The sequence below is a fragment of the Salarias fasciatus genome, chromosome 5, assembly GCF_902148845.1.
Source record: "Salarias fasciatus chromosome 5, fSalaFa1.1, whole genome shotgun sequence".
Lineage (NCBI taxonomy): Eukaryota > Metazoa > Chordata > Actinopteri > Blenniiformes > Blenniidae > Salarias > Salarias fasciatus.
In genome coordinates, this window is record NC_043749.1 from 5772352 (window position 1) to 5792649 (window position 20298).

Below are 20298 nucleotides of genomic sequence, written 5' to 3' on the forward strand. Positions count from 1 at the left end.
TATTCACATTTGGGTTTTTTTAATTGCTATGTGATTTTAATAGGGTTTGTCACACCTCTGTGGGTTGAGCATCAGTGAGTGAACCACACGAACAGCTTGCACAGCGACCGCAACAAACACAATAAAAGCTATTCATACCGAACAGATTTTCCCTCCTGATAACAGCTGCCGAGGAACAGATTAATAATGAAGGAGAAAATGAGAATATGCTGAGTCATTAAGTTTATATCTCTCGGAAGAAGTGCACAATCGTCCTGCGAGTGATCGTAAACGTTGGCGCACAGTCACCAGAATGCTTGATTATGAATGAAGTCCGTCAAACGTTCCGTGGCTGGAGGCTGGATAACTGCGTTTTTTTTTTTTGTTTTTTTTTTAATTGTTTGATTGAAAATGTCTTTTTTACGAGTTACCAACAGTTGTTTGTCTATTAAAAAGTTCAATTCATGAACGATGGGAGAAACTTTAAGGCTCAAAATGATAATTCACTGCTACCCTTAAGATAAGAAAACAGAGTGACATGTTGAGTTTCTAATTTTATTGGCCCATCCAGTGAACTTGCTTTTTTTGTGCTAGGGTGTTCTGTCCTCCATGTTCAACGCCACTAAATCACATCCAAAAAGTTTCCTGTTTCCTCAGCCCAGAACGCCTCCTGTTCACCATAAGTCCCTCAAAGGAAAGCAGAGTGCCGGTTCTGAAACATGGCCCACAGTTGAGTTCTAAACATAGATTTGTATCATGAATTGTCACACACGGCCCACAGGCAGGCGTCCGTGTCGTGCTCCATCACGGCTGTCAAGAAGAGGATTTAGCATGTGTGGGCGGTTGATGGGGGATCAATACTGCTCCATCAGGCCTAAGCCGTCCTCTCCCCCTCTAATAAACACCAAACCGTTCGCCATTTTATTATCTCCACAAATAAACCAAACCCAGCGACAACCCGGAAGAATCTGCCCGCAGTGTGTTCCACTCTGTTCGCCCCAGAAGCTTCTAAAATATTCTCAGTCTTGATTTAAGGTGATACCAAAGCTTCACCAGCTTGATGTGGTGAGACAGCAGCCTTTGCTGTATTGTGTGAGGAAAACAGACATGAACACACATGCATTTACATGAATGATGAAAAAACAAAGAAGAGCAATTGTTTCAATATTTTTCCTGCGATAATAGAATGTGTGTGTTTTAAAATGGAGGAACCACCTGAAATACAGCGAGTGACCCTAGAGATGCTGGGTAGAGCCGTTCATTTGTCTTGCTTATATACTTCCCTTGGTGGCACTCAGGATGAAAAATCACACCATCTTCCAGAAGAAAAGAGATAAAAACATAAATGGAGGTAGAAAGGGAGGGATCTCTGTTTGGAATTTTCATATCACAAGAAATCAGCAACATAAACAAAGATCCCCCCCGAGGTTTCCCGGTCGGCTTATATGATGCTGATGTTGTACATAAGTCCTGCTGGAAGCTTCTGGCTCTGCCTGTGAGGTCCAACATCAGGTCTGTTCTTTGGTTTAAAGCTTTACTGCAGTGGTGTAAATAAGTGGTATATCCTTTAGTCATTTGTCACATTTCAGTGTGAACAGAAGGAGGCGAGAGACTCAAATTAAAAGAAGACAAGAAAAAAGAAAGTTGCTAATGAGGTGAGAAAATAAATTAAACTCATGCATTTTCATAAAGGGTGGAGGAGAAGGTGTGTGAGAGTCCTCGTGTGTGCACGTGTGATTAAAGTGGTAGTGAACACTTCTGAATGTGCAAGTTGAAGCGATCACACTTGCGCTGGATCGCTGTGCGTATGTGCTGACGGAAGTGGGATGTGAAAGGCTTCTGGCTCGCAGGAGGAGGTGTTGGGAGCTCACATCCTCTGGTGTCGGGCTGAGGGAGATCCTACTGGGAGCATGTGGAGCTGGTGGAACTGTCAGGAGGGAGAGAAATCTCCTCTCTGGCTCCGGTAAAACCACACAATGTGCAAATGCTAATAGTGAGAATGACATATTGATAGTTGTCTGTTGTTACGCTGCTTTCAAGTTGCATCAGTGATCGTTTCCAACCTTTTTCAGCGATTTGCACATTTTAGTTTTTATTTTTGACGAGCTTGTTACAGCTTCAGGTGCCATAAGTTTTATTCTCAAGATGGCTGCGCCCGGTGGGGCACGTCAGCATAAACACCGTTTTATTGTTTCTTTTTAACAGCGTGTACAAAGTTGCCTGTCTACGTAAGGTTAGAATGAATTATGGAATAAAATGTGTTATTTAGCAGGAGAGCAGCTTTCCGGTCAGTCAGCTGTCTGTCAGTTTATTTTTAACAAAACATCCCAGTTATGTGAAACAACTTGCCATGATACATCTGTCCCACTGTAGCACATATTTCATTAAGTTTTTTATAATCTTTATAGCTAACTCAAAAGCAAAACCTCCATGTCAGTGTTAAGAATCCACAAAAAACTGTAAATCTTAAAAAGATGCATTTTTCTCAGCATCTGTTCTCCAATAATATATTAATGATAATAATAATAATAATAATAATAATAATAATAATAATAATAATAATAATGCATTGGTTTTATTTAGCGCTTTTCTGGTCTCTCAAAGACGTTTTACATTGCATTATTCATTCACTCCATACTGGGTGGTGGTAAGCTACTACTGTAGCCACAGCTGCCCTGGGGCAGACTGACAGAAGCGAGGCTGCCAGTCTGCGCCATCGGTCCCTCCGACCACCACCAACCTTTCACTCTCACAACTTTCATACTTAGGCAAGGCTTTTTCCAGCTCTGAACCATCAAAGCAGGACTTCTATGTGTTTGTGTAGCAGTTTAATTACAGCTTCGTGTCAGAGCCATCTGCCCTCTAACCTGGCATCATTAAAAGCTGCGTTTTTAATAATTTCCCATATCAAGCTCCAAGAACACTGGAGCTTTGCTGCTGTTTAATTTGTCATTACAGAAGCCGCCCCATGGGTCAGTGTAATCTGAAATACAGCGGGCCGCTTCACATGTATATGACCTGAAATTGTATTATTCAGGCTAATTACATTTGCTGACGAAGTGTAAACTCAGTGTTGTCATGATGTATCGTGACCTGACTAATTTCCCCACCTCTCATCCCATGCATCAGAATGACTGAACAGCTCGAGCAGTACCAACAAAACTCACCAATCGTTTGTCTGAAAGTCAATAGCATCATGTCTATTTATGTGTTTTGATTAATTGTTGGGAATTCGGCGCCATCGCCCCGGCGCTGAGTGGAGTAGCTGCCAGCAGTCATTACCATAATCATGTTAGTGGTTGGCTCTGTCCTTGCAGTGTCTCTGTCCCATTATGATTCTGCTCAGTAATGGATGCACATCAAAGATGAGACAGTGACAGGCCCGTCCTCTGCAGGTTTGGACTCTGCTCACAGCCACGCGAAGCAAATCTTCCTTTCATAAATGTGCATTAATCTCCTCAGATTCAATAAAGCTAATGTGAAAACACCTCTGTGATGGAAATTCCTGTTTACAGTTCCCCCCCCTTTAGCACAAAGTCGCTGATCCATGTCGACAACAAGTGCAAATGTGTCCTTCTTGTGATTTACGTGGCGCTCTGCTTAGCGGCCGCTGCAGGAGCTCCTCTGCTGCCTGATAGCTCGCCGTTATCCATCTGACTGAGGCGTCTCTTCTTCCGTCTCCGCCGCCTTCCGAGAGCTTCATTTCCCCGACTGTCACCACTCGCTCCACCCGCCGTCCGCCGCCAAGGACGCGCCGTTTTATAAAAGCCACTCAGCCACATATTACATCTCATTTCACTGACAATGGCTGCTCAGCCTCGGACCTCACCTCCCGACCATCTCACATCACGAGAGTAATGAAAAGTGCTTCTGTGTGTGGAAATGTTGGCCAGTTCCCTTTAGGCGGGAGACGGGGGTGAATAAATACCCGTTCGGAGGAGCAAGGCTTTATTTAGCACAATGAGCATCATGTCCATCCTTTTGGACAACAGGAATCCGATATGGAGATTTACCCCCAAGGAAGATCCTGCACATTTTATGGCTTCTTGATGTGTGTGTTGGTACAAACTTTGTAATGGATCTCATAAAATGTGCATTCAGCTTGAAGCCAGAGATTTCCTCACAGTAGGGACCCTGCAGCTGTAGCGGCGGGAAAAGCACTAATGCACGTACTTTCTCAATGTTGCTTTTATCGCTCCCATCTTAATATACTGCGTGACAAGGCTCAGCTTTCAATCCCGACAGTCTGAAAGGTACATTGAAGAAGAGATGACTCAATAAAAGAGATTAACATTCTGTCTAAACATCCACATAATTTATAACAATCTTGATAATGTAGCTTCGCTGTTCCTTAAATTGGGCGTAAGTCAAAAGTTCTATGAAAACCAAGACTGAATGACTGAATGTAAAAGTGTGTGTCTGTTATAAACACATGAGAAACACCAGTAGGTATGGAAGGATGGAAGTTGACCTTCACTTTGAAAATACATGTACACCATGAAATCCAACAAAGTAATTACGTCAACCATACATTCATTCAAGAGGTTGCAGCTTGAGGTTTTGCTGTTTTTGACTGTAATATAACGAAACGTGTTTGTAATCTTCTCTCACCTGCATTCAGGAGTTTGCATAAAGCACTTGTCACAAGCATTGCAATGCAATAAATTAATACATTATTTTATGCAATTGCATAAAAGCGCCATGAGCAGACAATATGATGAAAATATAAATGCATCTGTCCATATCTGGGTGTCAGTGACCTTCACACTAACAGGTGGAGAATCTCTTAAAATGATAGTTCCTGGCAGCCTGGATTCACGATACCGTTTCCAGAGACACGGTTAATGTGACGAGTCATTCTTCATTAGTTTAGTCTGAGTTGTTGCTTCTATTGCAATCTATTGTATTCTGTTGTATTTCAAAATCACTTTGGATTGAATTCAGCAATTTTAAAACATGACAAAAACGAATGCTCCAAATGATTTTGCCTGATCGTCTGGATATGACCTTAGCTGTGCTGCACCTCTGGGTGCCACTTAATCTGATTAGAGGAGGATGAAAAAGCACGGGGAATATCTGCCCATCCATGCACACACACACACACATAAAACATAAACAAATATTTCAGTCTTTATACCGGCGATAGTTAAAAAGACACTTTCTCTGCAGCAATATATCTTTATTACCTACTTAAGTTTAAAGTGGCTCCATCACCTGACATTTAAATCCTGGTTATTGCACTGGCGCCACAGCGCTGGATTCACAAAGCAATACGGCGCGGCGGAGCCGGGACCGGGCTGGAGAGGGCGAGTGTGGGCATTACAGACAATGGCCGGCGGGTCAACGAGGGTGAGGGGAGAAGTGAGTCCCGAGAGAGGCAGAAAGAGGGATTTTTATTGCGGCGAATAATGACAAGACAATATCAACCTGCCAATGTGTTGTGACGGCAGTAACGATTGATTGCTCTTCATTGTATCAAAGTTGACCTCCTTGACCTCTGTGTTGCCATAGAAGCACATCATCCCTGCAGGAGTAATAGAGACTGATTGACACCAGCCGACATGGCGTTGAGAATGACACCCCAGGCAGATATTACTTATAGATAATGCTATTTTAAGTGCCGTCTCCCCCTTCCCTTTGTCATTAAAAGCAATATTCTCTGCTATAAATTATATTCTTGCATTACCAAACCCAATATGTAAGTCAATATGAGAAAGTGTGCGTGAGCGGTGATAAACCCTTTGGACACGGTTACTGCAGCTTTACAGTAAGTCGAATTCTTTCCTGTATGATGATGTATTTTAAAGAAATTAGGAAAGAAATGATCATTTTAGAAGTAACAACATCAATGTAACTGGATGCCTTAATCAGCAGTTTTCAAGGTGTGTCAAGACTTTTTCTCATTGAGATACTCAAACCACATCATTCGTTCTCTGTATTGTCAGAAGGCAGTGTCTCTGCAGATGCACTGCTGTTCGGATTTTTTCACATGGTCAAATTTACATGATCTGGCATGTTTCACACCTGGTTGGTTTTGTAGTTTCCATAAATGAGAATTGACTGTTCTTCTTTTGTGCTGATGTTGCAAAAAAAAAAAAAAACACTCGCATATTTGTATGTGAAGCATCCTCCCCCAACGCAGCCGACACGCCCTTCATCCCCCGGAGGCTCGAATACACAAGAGCCCCAAAAACACCTCAGCAAAAAATTCCTGACCAGAAGCAGGACATCGAAACCACCGGAGTCCCCCGGGTGGATGGTACGGAAAAGGGAAGAAAAATGGAGAACGACTGAAGTAATACAAATACATTCAGATGCATAACAAATAGTCATAAGGACCAAATGTTTGTTTTTTGTTTTTTTTTCATTTCTTGTTGCAGAAGGAGAATTTTGAAATAACGTTTTTAAGCAGGACTTGTTTTATTCCCTGACTGTGAATATATCTCACTGAATCTCGTGTCCAAAAACATCCAAAAATAAAGCCGAATCTGAAATAACAATAATCCCATCAAATTTATAAGCATTTCTCGGGATTCTCAGAAGTGAAAGTGAATCAGTAGTGACCCAGTTTTAGAGACCGTTAGAAGAGGGCTGTAATACCAAGAGATACAGTGGGGACCTTGTTGAAGAATTTTTTTTTTTTTAACAAATCTTTTAAATCTTTCAATCCATCCTTTTGATTGTATTTTTAACTTTGTTCACAAGTTATTCTTTTAATTGCAACTGCATCTTTAGCCTGATGTCCTGTTAAAAAAAAATCACAAAATTTACAATAACTTTACTTGTCCAGTCTGTATCACGACACTTGTGAGGAAAGCGACTTCCTGTTGGAGCCACACGTCGTCTTTTTGTCTGAACCCGTGTGAATCACTTGGAGATGATGATGAGAGAGAAACGTACACATTGCTTTATTACTGTTGTCATTGTAGGAAACGTAAAGAACAACCTTTCAGTTGTAAAGTAACAGTAAAGGAAAAGATGTGTCACCTGAACAGCTTCAGAAAAACAACTGAAGGATCCGAGTCTCTCCTCTAATCTAACGATGACTCTTAACCTGGCACCCAAATGATGAACACATGAACTGTCTTGTATTTCTTAATCGATCACGCACCCCCCCCAAAAAATATCTTATTTGAAAGTCCATCTCTCATTTCCTGTCTTTGGTCAAAAAGAACCTAATTACACCAAAACAAAGCCTGGTGGAGACAGTGAGAGGAAGCTCGCGGCGCTGGCTGTTGATGTTGTTCTATCAGACGGCTTGAGGGGAGGAAGTCCTCCGTCTGAGCTGCCAGGCCGGCTCTGTCGGTTGGGACGGGGGAGCTGCGCTGCGGGCTGGCGAGGGCGGGCGGGTTCTGGGGATAAGAGACCGCCCTGCTATCTTTGTGTAAAAGGTCACACAGGTCTGGCGGAAGAAGCAAAAGCAACAGCCGTCCGTGTTTTCCACACACTCTGGTGCAGCTATCTCGACCACGAAAGGCCAGGCCAAAACGACGCGCACACACACACACACACACACACACACACACTGATCACATTGTCCGCTCATATCATTGGGGGAATATGAAACATGCATTGTCAAAAGGAGCTGGAAACCCCCTGGATTTGTTATCTTGTGCGCAGAATGCGCCCGGTGTACGTTCGCTTGACTTGTAGGAATTAACAACACTCATTTCTCAGAGATGTCACCTACGGTTGATGCAGGCATTGTGCACAACGAGTGTTTTTCATTGCTGTTGTGACAAACCTGCAGGAAGAGCATCCCATTGTATGGCTTCCAAGTCACAGAGAATTGAAAAAAGCAAGAATTTGCAGAGTAAAATCGGTTTCCACTGTCCATGCTGTCACAATGGTGAAAAATTACACAAATTCACATTATTGTAATAAGTTAGGGTTTTAGAATGTTTTGTTTAATATATATTTACTTTCACTCGTGAGTATAAAGAAATCAACTTCACAACTTTGAAATCACAAGTTACAGTATATTTCTATAATTTGCATTACAATTGAAACTTCTCTGTATTTTTATTTCATTAATGTTTATATCTATCTTTAATTGTAAGAAAATTGCTGTGGTGCTGTTTTCTTCAACGGTATTGCTTGCAGATAAATGTAAATATTAAATGCCAGTAAATTAAATTAAATTCATAATGCAGGAAAAAACAAACTTTCATTTTTGACTTAATGCTTTCCAGAAAAAAACTTTATGCAGTTGATGTTATTAAACATTAGCTTTAATTCACTTGAGTAAAAGATTTCAGTGCGGCAGTAGCATTCCTGTGATTTGCTGTCTGCTGTTCCTGGACCAGCGGGTTACATAAGTTGTACAATGTGCTTTCACCTCCAGACAGGCTTGCGTGAGACTTTGAAAAGCGTTGCCAAAGACATGCGTCTCACTTGCAGGAGTATCTGCATCCTTCCAGTCTCCTCTGGCGGAGAAATGTGAAAACACTCACAGGAAGAGTAAATTCTGGCTCGGGGTTTTTTTTCTTTTTTTCTTCATGATCCTATTGTTTTCACCGCTCCAGAGGGTCACTCAGCCAGAATGGAGGCTGTGAGGAGCGCCTGGTGTTACTGTTTTCACTCAGAGAGCGCTGTACAGCATGCATTAACATAAACATCACACTTCTGATCAGATCCCTTTCAGGCGACTTGTGCCATTTTGCCACATGGGACTTCAGAGCATTGGAGGCTATTAAAATGATAAATACACACACACTGCGCTGATTAAAGATGTCGATGAAGCAAATTAAAACCTTGTGAGGTACAGACCCTCCCAGCTCATCAATCTCTCACAGTCAAAGGCCTTTAAGGACATAAATGTTTTCCTTGAAGTGAGAACTGTTTCTTGAGGAATGTATTTTTATCCAGCAGATGGCTGTTTTTACAGTGCAGCTTGGATGTTTGTCTCAGCGGCAAAAGAATAACAATTTCATCTGTTATCAGACTCCAGCTCAGTTCAGTTTAATTAACAACAATATGACAGCCATTGTGTTAAAGCCAAGGTCCCATTCAGCACTGCAGTCATACTTATTTTCTTTTACTCAAGTAGAAACAACGCAAAAAGCTCTGTAAGACAAACTGAGCGAATGTTTGGATTTTTTGAAATCACGTGTATTTGTCCATCAGTAGGTTCTTTAGTGAGTTAAAGCTGTGTTTGTTCTTCAATTATTAAAGAAATAAGCACTTTTGTGATGCACCTGTGAACTGTAAATCTCCCATGTGTGTTTGAAGTGTGCTTGGCAACACTGTAAAACGTGACGTGAGGTCTATCTGGATTTCTAATGAAGTCAATTAACAAGATCGCTTATTAAAAAACAGCATTCAGAGAGATAAGAGTTAACTCTTAAACTAGCAAACACACAGTATGCACTTTTTCTGTCTTTGGGAAGCTTTTCTCCTTCGAGTAAGACCATCAGTACACCCAAAGAATTTTGGGAAAACAAACTTTTTATCACAAAATTGTAATGCCAAATTCTATCACAAGCAATACACACTCTTTGCCTGGTAAAAACACACATATAGAACTGATTTTTGTTGTTTTGTTTCACTGTAATATAGAGGTTTCATAGTAATTTCATGCTGTTGCATAGATGAATAAAAGCATAACACGATCTTTCCAGATAGTAAAACCAACATATAATCTCTTCGTCACACACAGGGATCGGCGCTGAAACGGAGTGACTCACTCTGTGTTTCTGGGAGAAACACGCTGCTGACACTGGGATTTTCTTTTTGCTAACTTTACAAAAATACGATTTAGTTTCTAGAATTCATTCTTCAGCATGAGCGGTGGGTGTGGCGGCTGTTTAATAATGCATTGTCTTCCTTGTCATATTTGTCCAAAAAAAAAAAAGTCAAGCTACTAATCCCAAAATGATGCGTGCTTTCTTGAGTTTTCTGACATTTTAATAAAGTCCGCTCCTCTGTTATGCCAGTGTGTTTTCGCTGTGAGGTTTCTTAATCAGGATCTAAAGCTCGGGGCAAACAGTCTGGGAGGAGTGCCGCCGTCTTTACTGTCGGTGCACAGCTGGAGATCAATAAAGCATGTCAATACCACTTCGATCCATTACAGCGGTCAAACGCTTTGCCACCCAATTACAAAGGTGTGCGAGGTCACCTCGGGGAGCGAAAGACCTCTGCCTGATTGTTCTTGAGTATCACACGAATCGATGCGTGGACTTAATACAGTACGGGCGCTGTTTGCACGGGCGCTTGATTCACTGCCTCTTTTCCGAGAGAAGGATTAGGCAGGAAACTTTCCGGCGGTCTGCATCTTCGCGCCATACTGAGCCAAATGAGGCCTGAATCAAAACATGTGTGTTCCAGTTAGCCGCTGCATTTAACTGTGAAATCACATAGCTGTAGCCTCCTGGGGGGGGTGAATACAGCCCTGCATATGCATTGAGCCTGGAGTCCAGTAGGGGCTTGTCGAGCAGGTGTTATGGATTGTCTCAGCTCTGGGAACAAGTTGCTGACCCCGTCCCCTGATCCCTTTCCTGTTTGGCGTTGGAGCGGAGCGGGAGATAGAGTCGGTCCGCTCTCAGCTACTACAGCATGTTTTTCCTAATATCTCCATTCCCCTTTTCCCTCCCGGTCGAGCTGTGTTCCAGGTGGGGTGACAGAGCCCAGCGCACAGCTACAGGCTGTCCAGGAAATTCGTGTCGTCCGTCCAAAAACATGTTTTGACCGTCTGTGCCACATCTGCAGGGATATTTACTCCCAGAGCCATTCTTTTCAGTAGCAACATGACACAATAATCTTGACAGGTTCTATTTGCACTCCCCGTGAAAGCAAAACATATTATGCTCAAATGAAAGCAAGAAAAAAAAAAAAGGTCATCGTTGCCAATTGTTTGTAAAATACTCTCGAGAATGACTTATTTGGCTTTGCCAAGAGACCATGCCGGGGCTATCTTTAGTCGGCCAGTTCAAAAACAAAAGGCTACTATTATGGCAGCTATAAATGTGCTGCTGCTGACACATAAAAGTTGTCTTGGCGTTGACACAGAAAAATGATCATTACAGCATCACCTGCAAAACAACTGAGTCACTGCAGTGTTTTGATGAAGACTGCACAGCTGTATTGTAGTTAACAGATGTGGGAATGACTAACTGCGAAGCAACAAAGGTACTGTGAGGCTTTTCCCAGTAGCGAGACAACAGCTGGTTCATTCTATATAATCAGTAAAGTTCACTGTAAAACCAAGCTTAATGTAATTTACACATTTGAACAATGTCCTGGGTGGTGGAGCAGGTCATCTTCCAATCGAGATCGATCCTCATCACGAGCACTTCAGCGCTAAACCCCGAACTGCTCCCAGCGCAGGTGAAACGCCTTGCCTGGCTGCCGTCACCACTGCTGTGTGAACGAGTGAATGTGACTAATAGCGTGAAGCGCTCTGAATCTGCTGAAGCAATGAAAAATGTGCCATATTAATGGGGTCCATTTGAGAGATCTCTGCATGTTGGTAGTCCAGCTCAGCTATTTTCTCACAGATTTGTCCCAAGAAGCACTCAGATCCAGATATTCTTCCACCACAGTGTTAAAAATTGAACTGAACTTATACTAATACTCACAGTGTGAAACCTTGGTTTGGTTGAAGAACCTTTTTGATTCTGTTTTGCATATTCCCCCTGTGTGTGAATGGCTTTTTTTTCCAGGCGCACTCGCTTTCTCCCACACTCTGACGCATGCTTGTTAGGTGTGTGATTGATTGTCTTTAAGTTAGTGACGGATGGGTGATATGTCCAGGGGTGTCGTCACCCGACTGCCCGAACAGATCGGCGACAGCTGCTCCCTACAACCTACACTGGATGGACAAAACTTGAATGAATGGATATTGCAGAATACATTTCTTATTAGCATTCTGCATACACAGTTTAATTACGAGCTAACTTAATGGTCACATCTTTGTAAATAAATAAAGAAAATCACATTGATGTCAAGTATCAAGTGCGAAAACGACATAAGGTGATCCTGAAATCAACAGTCTCATCACCTTCGGAGTCTGACAGCGCTTTGCACCTGCAGCCAGACCTAATCCTTCCTGCACCAAACCATCTGGAAGCGGAGTTTTCCTGTGCTCGTAACGTATGGGTCTGTACGGCGCTGCAGCAGCCGGGACCGGAGCCCTGTGGCGATTCAGATTCTTTTAATGTGTCTCTCTGCTCCATCACCGTCCAACTCCGCTGCGAGAATCCCAGAGGTCTGCTGCATTGTTTGACCTTCAAGTGTGCAGAAGAAAAGAAAAGGGGGGCGGTGGGGGTAAGACAGTCCCGTCTCAATGTGTGGGCGTTAAACCGGCGTTGGGGGCTGTCAAATCAAACACCTCAAGTGGGATACGTTCCAAGGTGTCTCTGCCCTTGAAATCTCACCGTGAGTCCCAGTCCGAACCTCATCAAACTTTTCTGTTCCCCGAACCGAGCTGCTCCACACAGCACCAGTCAGTCGGTTGTATTGCAGGTTACCTAAAGGGTTAACACAGCCAACCTTTCCCATCTGTTGCTAAGGAAGTGTTGCCTGTTGTGCAGGAAACAGGGAGAGCGGTTTCCTGTTATGAAGAGAGGTTTTTAAAGGGGTTGCATTCATTCAATAGTGCAACAGATGCCGGGTCAGGAAGTCAAGCCAATAGCAAAAAAAAAAAAAAAAAGCTTCGGTGTCCTAGAGAAACTGTTTTTGGAAACTGTTTTTTAGGAACCTTTCTATGCACCGCTCGGCTGCAGGAAACTCTCCATGATCAAAACATTCTGCAGAAAACTGTGAGAAGAACCTGCTTGCTTCATTTCTGGCAATATAAAGCACTGTGCAAAATCCACCATACACACCCACCGATGGTCCATGACAAGTACATAAGAACACAGCTGAACAGCTTAGGGTGACTGGTCTTCACCTATCATCAGCTGTAATTCACTGAAGAAGCATTTTCCTGAACAAATTATGCTTGAACAGATGTTTTTTTTTCTTTGTAAGAGAATTACACTTGCGCGTTGGCAACAGCTGTACATTTCACAGATTTTAAGCGCTTGAGATGATTTGTGGCTTATGGTTCAATATTTTATTTCCAGATGTCTTATATTTTGGTGGGTTTTAATCAATCACTGGATCCGGTTTTACTCCATGTGGCACCGTTTGCGCACAAGGGGCAGCGCTCTCATGGGCGGTTTTAAAAATTGCAACAAAAACTCATTTAGTGCAACAACAACAACTACAACAAAATACTAACTTCAGCAGCAGCTAAAATGCAATGAAATAAAGAGGAGGCGTCTGCTGAGCGGGATTGGTCCGCGCCCCGGTGTGGTCCAGCCTGCAGGAAGCGCGCAGCAGCACCTCCCGCTTCCACGCAGGAGCGCACCAGTTTACTGGAGCATCGGCTCTGGACGTGCACGCCTGCTGAAAAGCACAGCTCAGACAAGCTCCAAAACACAGCCCGAAGGGGGACCAGCATGACCCCCTCTGCTGCGCTTCTCCCACCGCTCAGACTCTGCGCCATGCGTCCGCTTTTGGATTAAGTTTGGAGGAAACCGCCGCTGTTTTTTGAGGCACCACGATGAGGAAAACTGGGGGTTTCCGTGGATGATGATGCCCCACAATGAACGCAGGTGGGTGGGAATTTGAAAAAATTTCAAAAAATCAGGGTAACAGTTAAAAAAAAAAAAAAACTTTATGTTAAAAAGTGGTGCACACCAGTGTGAAGGGGTTTCATTGCATAAAGGGACGTGCCAATTAAGTAGTCAAGCTTATTAACGCTGTAATTGTCTTTCACATATCGGTTCAGTGTATTAACATGCTGTTCAGAGTGATTATTCTCGATTAAAATGTACTTTTACTTAGTTTGATCACACTATTCTGGATATTATACTACATTTTTCCATAGAACAATTCTATTGAATTACAGTCACACTTTTGAGGGGTTAAAAAACTACAACTGTATATTGGATTTAAGGTCTACCAGGAAAAAAAAATGACCTGTTTGAGGATTAGTGAAGGGTTAGAATTAGGATTATAATCCACAGCTGTGGAAGTAGATAAAGCCATGGCCCAGTGTACAAGGTTACCTGTTTTGTGTGTGGGTCAACTCTCAACTGATTGAGAGGAGCTTCATCTGTGTTTTGTTTTGGTTTTTCTCTTGTGTTGTTTTATATATTTATTTGTGTGTATTCTACAGCTCTATTATGGAGTCTACCATCATTTTGTTGTACTCTGTTATTCGCACAGGTTATTTGTTGAGGGCATTATGAGGACAGATTCTGAAATCATATCCTGTGAGTTTGGATGAATCAAGGTCCCAGTGTCTATCTCTTCCTTTGTTTTTCAAACATTTGTTTTAATTGAATTCTTGTTGCATAATTCATATCCTGTTGTTTGCAGTTGGGTGCTTTGTCAGACTGGGGTCCTTGTTTTCGCTCCCTCCTTTATTGTTCTTTGACAAACTCAAAGGAACTTTTTCAGCAAAAAAAAAGAAGTGTGTGTGTGTGTGTGTGTGTGTGTGTGTGTGTGTGTGTGTGTGTGTGTGTGTGTGTGTGTGTGTGTTTGCGTGTGTTTCGTGAGAATCGGGAAAGAATGACGAGAAGGAAGTCCATTTGTGTTGTGAAACTGTGCTCCTAGAGGTTTATGGAGGAGTGATGGGGGGCCATGCTGTTAATGTCCTTCCCCTATGGACATCCTGTGTGGAGTCATTCTCTGGGTCTCTGCTGGGCTGCTTCATCAACATGGCATTCTTTACTGAAGCGTTGCTGAGGCAATAACTCCAAATGAAAAGTAAAATTCTTTGGTCAAATATAAAGCAGTGGATTACAGTCGGTCTGCAAAAATACGTCTTAGGAGGCAGACGGACAGACAGAGGCGCTGGCTCGAAGCGAGACAGAAACACTGAGAGATAACCAGAGTGCACACAGGGTTTAATAGGATGTGCGTCAGGGCAGGTACTAAATAACAGGAAGAGACCAGGGGTGTATACACACTTTGTTAAGTATGGGTGTGTTTCATGACAGCTCTAAATTTCATGAGCAGCCCCTTCTCCACCCTCCGCTTTTATTTAATTTTTTTTAACACCTCTAATTGCAGAGGTCTAAATTGTGATGATCATGAGCTTTAGCTTCCTCACTGTTAATGTTTCCATTTCAGTAGATGTCAAGTATTCTGTTTATAATCAAAGCAGCATTATCGTGATTATTATTTATTTTTGATAAAAACCCCACGATTGATTATTTATCCACCCCTCTTACCAGTGGCCACACTGTATCTGCATTTCCCAGACGGGAGATGTTATTTTTCCTTCTCTAAGTACCCTGTGGCTCTGTTGTTTTTCCTGCTGATAATGTCCCCTGCAGATTTCTGCATGTCACTAATACTGTACTGAACTTGACTTCCTCTTGGTACACTGTATGGGCAACACCTTTAGAGTCTTATATAAGAACAAGCAGCATATAAACAGTACAAGAAAATCCAACATGAATAAAATCAAAAGGTTTGCATTTGTGCAGTTTTTCCTTATATTAACGTACTCCTACTCTCTTTGTACAGATTTCCAAAGTCCATTGGAAGTTCCCCGACCGAAGGTTCGCAGTCATCTCACCATCAAAGTGCAGTCCAAGCTGATGTCAAAGCCTTGTCCCCCTGTCAATGGTCCAAGACCTCCCGTTGCCCCCAAGCCCCCTCGACCCCTGTACAAAGCTCACCTGCAGGGGGAGCCATGTCCTCCAAAGAGCCTCAGTAACGGAGACCTGGCCCATTCCTACAGCATCACTGGAGACCTTCATGGAATGAACGAGGAGGACCAGGTGAAGGAGGACAAGAGTGAGGCGGAGGATATAGTGAATGAAAATGAAACAGGAGACGGTGAAAATGAGGACCAAGCAGAGGGAGAAACCGACGAGGGAACAGATAAAGAAAAGGAAACAGATAATGACGGCGATATAGATAGCATTTGCTCAGAGGACACAGTCAAGGCTGATGATGGTTACGCCATTGATACTACTGAGGATGACAACACTGACAATGACTTGGATCAGCCCGAAGGCAGTAATCACACTGATGATGAGGATCGAGCGACGCCTCTGCTGCCTCTCAAGGAAACTGAGGATGGAGTAGGAGAGCAGGGAGAGGACCAGAGTTTTAATAAAAAGGGAGAAACACATTGCTGCTCTGCAGACAGACCTCTAGGGGAACAAAACCTGGATCAAACACAGTCACTCAGTCACACCGCTAAGGACGGCGATAGTGGACTTAATGAAGCAGACACTGAACAAAGCAAAGACTGTCTGCACCGTGACCTACTGACAAGTGAGACTGAGCTCCAGGCTGAATTTACATTTGGATTCAGTGTGCTTCCGACTGTGACTGAGGAGTATCCCTACGATCTGATCGGCCCCACAGATGACACCAGTGACACGTGTGAATCGTGCGATCCAGCTGAAACAGGGGACACAGAGGTGTGGCAACCGGAACGAGCTACCAAGGACCCGTCCGGCTGTTTCCGGTTCACATCAAGCACTGAGGACGTCTTTGGCCCTTACTCAGTCATAGAAGCTGTACCTGGAGAAGTGGGCAGCACTGCCGACCCCGAGTGGAGTTTAGATGATTCTGATGACAAACCAGCAGGTGCAAATGAAGTACAGACCCCATCTGCTTCAAACCAGGAGCCCTACTATGTGTCATCAGATGATGTGGACAAACTGGAGGACAAACAGGCCCTCTCAGGAGGGGACCAGCCCGATGAGAGCACCGAGCAGTCGAGTCAGCAAAAAGATAAAGCAAAGGACGGTGAATCAGCAGATGAGTATGCAGACATTGACGATTCTTTTGACCCCAAAGCAGATGATTTAGAGCAATCAGAATGTGTCTCGTCAGAGGATTATGTCGAGATAGGTGATGACGATGAGGAAGAGGAAGAAACAGAAAAAAAACACATCAGAATAAAAACGGCGAAGGAGAGAACAGCTAAACGAGAGCAGGCCTACCACAGCCAAAGGAAAAGCTGTCAGCCTCGGCTCAGGTTGTGCAATATCACAGTGCCAGCAGACCTGGACCTGGGCCGCACTCCAGAGCTTACCAACCGAGTGGTGTTTGCCCACACCACCGAGGCCTTTGAAGAAGACATTGAGGAACTGGATTGCCATATCGTGCCTTATTATGAAGACACAGACTCAGACAGTGAGGAGCATATATACGAAGAGGCTGGGTTCGACTCTGAGGGAGAGAACTTTATTCCCTTTGATCGTAAGACGATCGTCACCCGATCGCGATCCTATTCTGGAAAGATTCCTGGTTATGTCCCAGAAACTGTACCGGAGGAGACAGGGACAGAATACCAGACACACGATTACTGCACTGTGGCCTTGGATAAAAATGGTGAACCTCTCAGCCGTTCTCCACAGCCAGGAGTCAACTGTGTGCTTCCTTCTGCGAAGTCTCGTCGTTTCCTCTTATACTCGCGCTCTGCCGAGGGTCCTGAATTGTCTTTGACTACCCCGACAGACGCTGAGCGATCTCTGAAAAATGAGATCAGGTTGAAGAGAAAGGATGACACCCTCTCGCTGCCGTGTGTTATAACATCGTCGGGAAGCTTCTCTCAACGTAGCCACCAATCCTCCAGTGGCGTTTCCACACCGACCTCTCTTGTGGATATACCTCCACCTTTTGAGCTTGCATATATCACCAAAAGACCGGTCACCAAGAGTTCACCATCTCTGCTGATCCAGCATGAACCCAGCGATGTACCGAAGAAAAAGAAAACCTCCTTCAAACGCTTCCTGGCTCTGAAGTTCAAGAAGAAGACAGAGTCAAAGGGTTTCAGTGACGGGAGTGTGCGCTCTTCTCGTTCGTCCTCTGAGTCCAGCCACCACGGTCCTTCGAGAGTTATAGATCTCGACCGTCGAAGCACAGGCAGCTCTCCTCAGCTTCAGTCCCGGATGGTAAACCCTCAGCAGCGCCACTCAGACCTGCCATCCACCTTCATACTTTACAAAGACCACCAGAGGAAGAAAGGAGATCCCAAAGCGTATGGCAGGAGCGTCTCTAGAGTGGAATCTTTCGAAGACCGTTCTCGGCGCTCCATCATGCCGCTGCCTTTGACGAAGCCTCGCTCTATCTCCTTCCCCAGCGCAGATACCTCAGATTATGAAAACATCCCAGCCATGAGTTCAGACTATGAGAATATCCAGATCCCAGGAAGACCCACCAGATCCCACACCGTTACAGAGTTTTTCGAGGATCCAAAACGCACCACAGTTCCATGTAATGAGAATGACGGCTACGTGGACATGAACAGTTTCCCAGGGATTGACAGCAAACCCCAAACGTCAAAGGCAGAAACTGAAAGGTAAAGTCATATCTTCATTTATGCTACAATGATCGTTTTAAATCATGCAGATGCTTGAAAGGGTTGATTTATCCAAGCCTGAACGGACACATGTTGCTTTACTTTGCTGCATATTTCTTTTGGTGTCTCATCAAACATGTGCTTTTTATTTCACCAGACATCAGCTTCAGAAATTTAATCTCTCTGCTGACAACAGGCGACACAAAAAGCCATAACAGTAACACAACCATCCCATAATATGTTTTAATTCCTCAGAAATGGTATCTCTAATGACCTTTTAACATTCTCTTATCAAACACAATAAGTTATTTATACACGCTCTCTCCATATCCACTTTTAAACCACAGATTCTTTGTTTGAATTGCTTTTAACAAGTATAGTTGTTCGGGCCAAAACTATTGACTCAGAGGTGCAATCTTGACCCCAGAACAGCTGACAGATATTATTACACTGTATCCCGAATGAACCGAGGGCACCTGGCCGAGTAAAATTGGGTCTCCCTCCTGTAGGATAGTGTTCTGTGTGAGAGATGAGCAGCCTGTTACTTCAAGCTTCGCTGACTTCAAGAAGACGGACAATGCATGTGGGAGAGCTTACTCCTGTTTTTCATTTGGTGGATTTGGAGGTCGCATCTGCTGCCGCTGCTGAGATAAAACAGATAAAGGCAATTGAGTGCAGGTTATTCACATTAGAGAAAGTCGTTATAGAGGCAATTAAAAGTGAAAAAAAAAATGATGGCAGGGATTCTTTCACATGTAGTGGTGGAGGAGCGTGAAGAAAAGGTGAGAGTGTAAGGTGTGAATAGGAGGGGCAGATCAGTAAGAAAACAAAGAGTGCAGCGATTAAGTGAGGGGAGAGAAAGGAGGAAGTAAGAACAGGAGAAAAAGAGCAAGGGCAGTTCCAGTGTAATTGCTCTCCTATACCTGACACTGATGGTTAAGTTTAGGAGGGTTTTTATTAAAGAAGCTCTCTCCCGGGTGCTTCTCTTTCATTGGACCCTTGAGGGGTTACAGGATTTACTGCAGTGTGTGATAGAGTGAGGAATCGCTGCGATCCGACTGTACCAAATTACCCCAGCCTGCGCCACAGCATCAGCCACTACAGGCCACAGTCTCCCCCAAGTCTTAATAAAATAGTTGCGTTTGATGATCTCAGAGTAGTCAAAGAGATGGGTTAATACCGGGAGCTCCCTGAAAGGCTTAAGATTATCTCAGGGCAGAGTGCTTCTGCCTCGATTTGCTTTTATTCCTCGCAGTCCCTTTTGTTTATAATTAATGTGGGGTAAGGTGGTGCTTATTTCACCATTTTCATTGATATATTTTTGTCTTATGTAACTACTTGCTTGTGTTGAAAACTTGCTAACTCGCAGTTTATGTAATTCTCAACACGTTTCACTCTCACAAAGCTCACTGGCAGTCCATTGTGATTGCCTCTCTGTTTATTTCTAGTGTAAGAGCAAACTTTGATCATATCTATACATTAGAAACCTTTCCATTTCCCAGACAATGGTCAGTTGCTGGGAGCTTTTTGTCTCCTGTGATGGTATCAGTGTGTCTCATTGTGTGTTGGAGGTCTCACACTGTTCGCAGTGATGCAAAGAACCTATCTGTCCTGTCACCTTGGCTTCACCGTATACCCTGCGGAGACGGTTCTGTTACTATAGATCCGATCTTCGGTGTGTCTGTACAGGTCTGGCTTGTGTTGAGCTCTTTTACTCAATTACAAAGTCCTGTGTATGTGTTTGTCCACGTTTTGTGTACACATCTCACATCAAACTGTGTTAAAATCACGACACCGCCGTCGTCCCAGGCCTCTCGCCGATGACAGCAGTGATTTATTGAGAACACATTCAGTAGTCGGCGTGGATGTAGCCCCACGGCGGGGGAAAAAAGTGGATTTTTTTTTGTGGTGAGGAAAATGACCAAATGGCCTCCGAACAGTGCACACAAAAGGATCTGTCCTGAAGGAGCAGACATGCATTTTAAGGGGAGTTTACAAAG

The 20298-nt window shown here is 43.6% G+C and overlaps 1 protein-coding gene across 2 annotated transcripts in view; it reads left to right on the forward strand.

The window, feature by feature from the left end:
* Positions 1 to 13335: 13335 nt before the first annotated feature.
* Positions 13336 to 20298, forward strand: part of fgd5a (FYVE, RhoGEF and PH domain containing 5a) — a 38389-nt gene continuing 31426 nt past the window's right edge. For both annotated transcript variants that reach the window (XM_030091253.1, XM_030091255.1), the window contains exons 1-2: positions 13336 to 13577; positions 15502 to 18298. In XM_030091253.1, coding sequence (XP_029947113.1) covers positions 13568 to 13577; positions 15502 to 18298 — 2807 coding nt within the window. In that variant the 5' untranslated portion in view covers positions 13336 to 13567. The remainder of the gene's footprint in view (positions 13578 to 15501; positions 18299 to 20298) is intronic.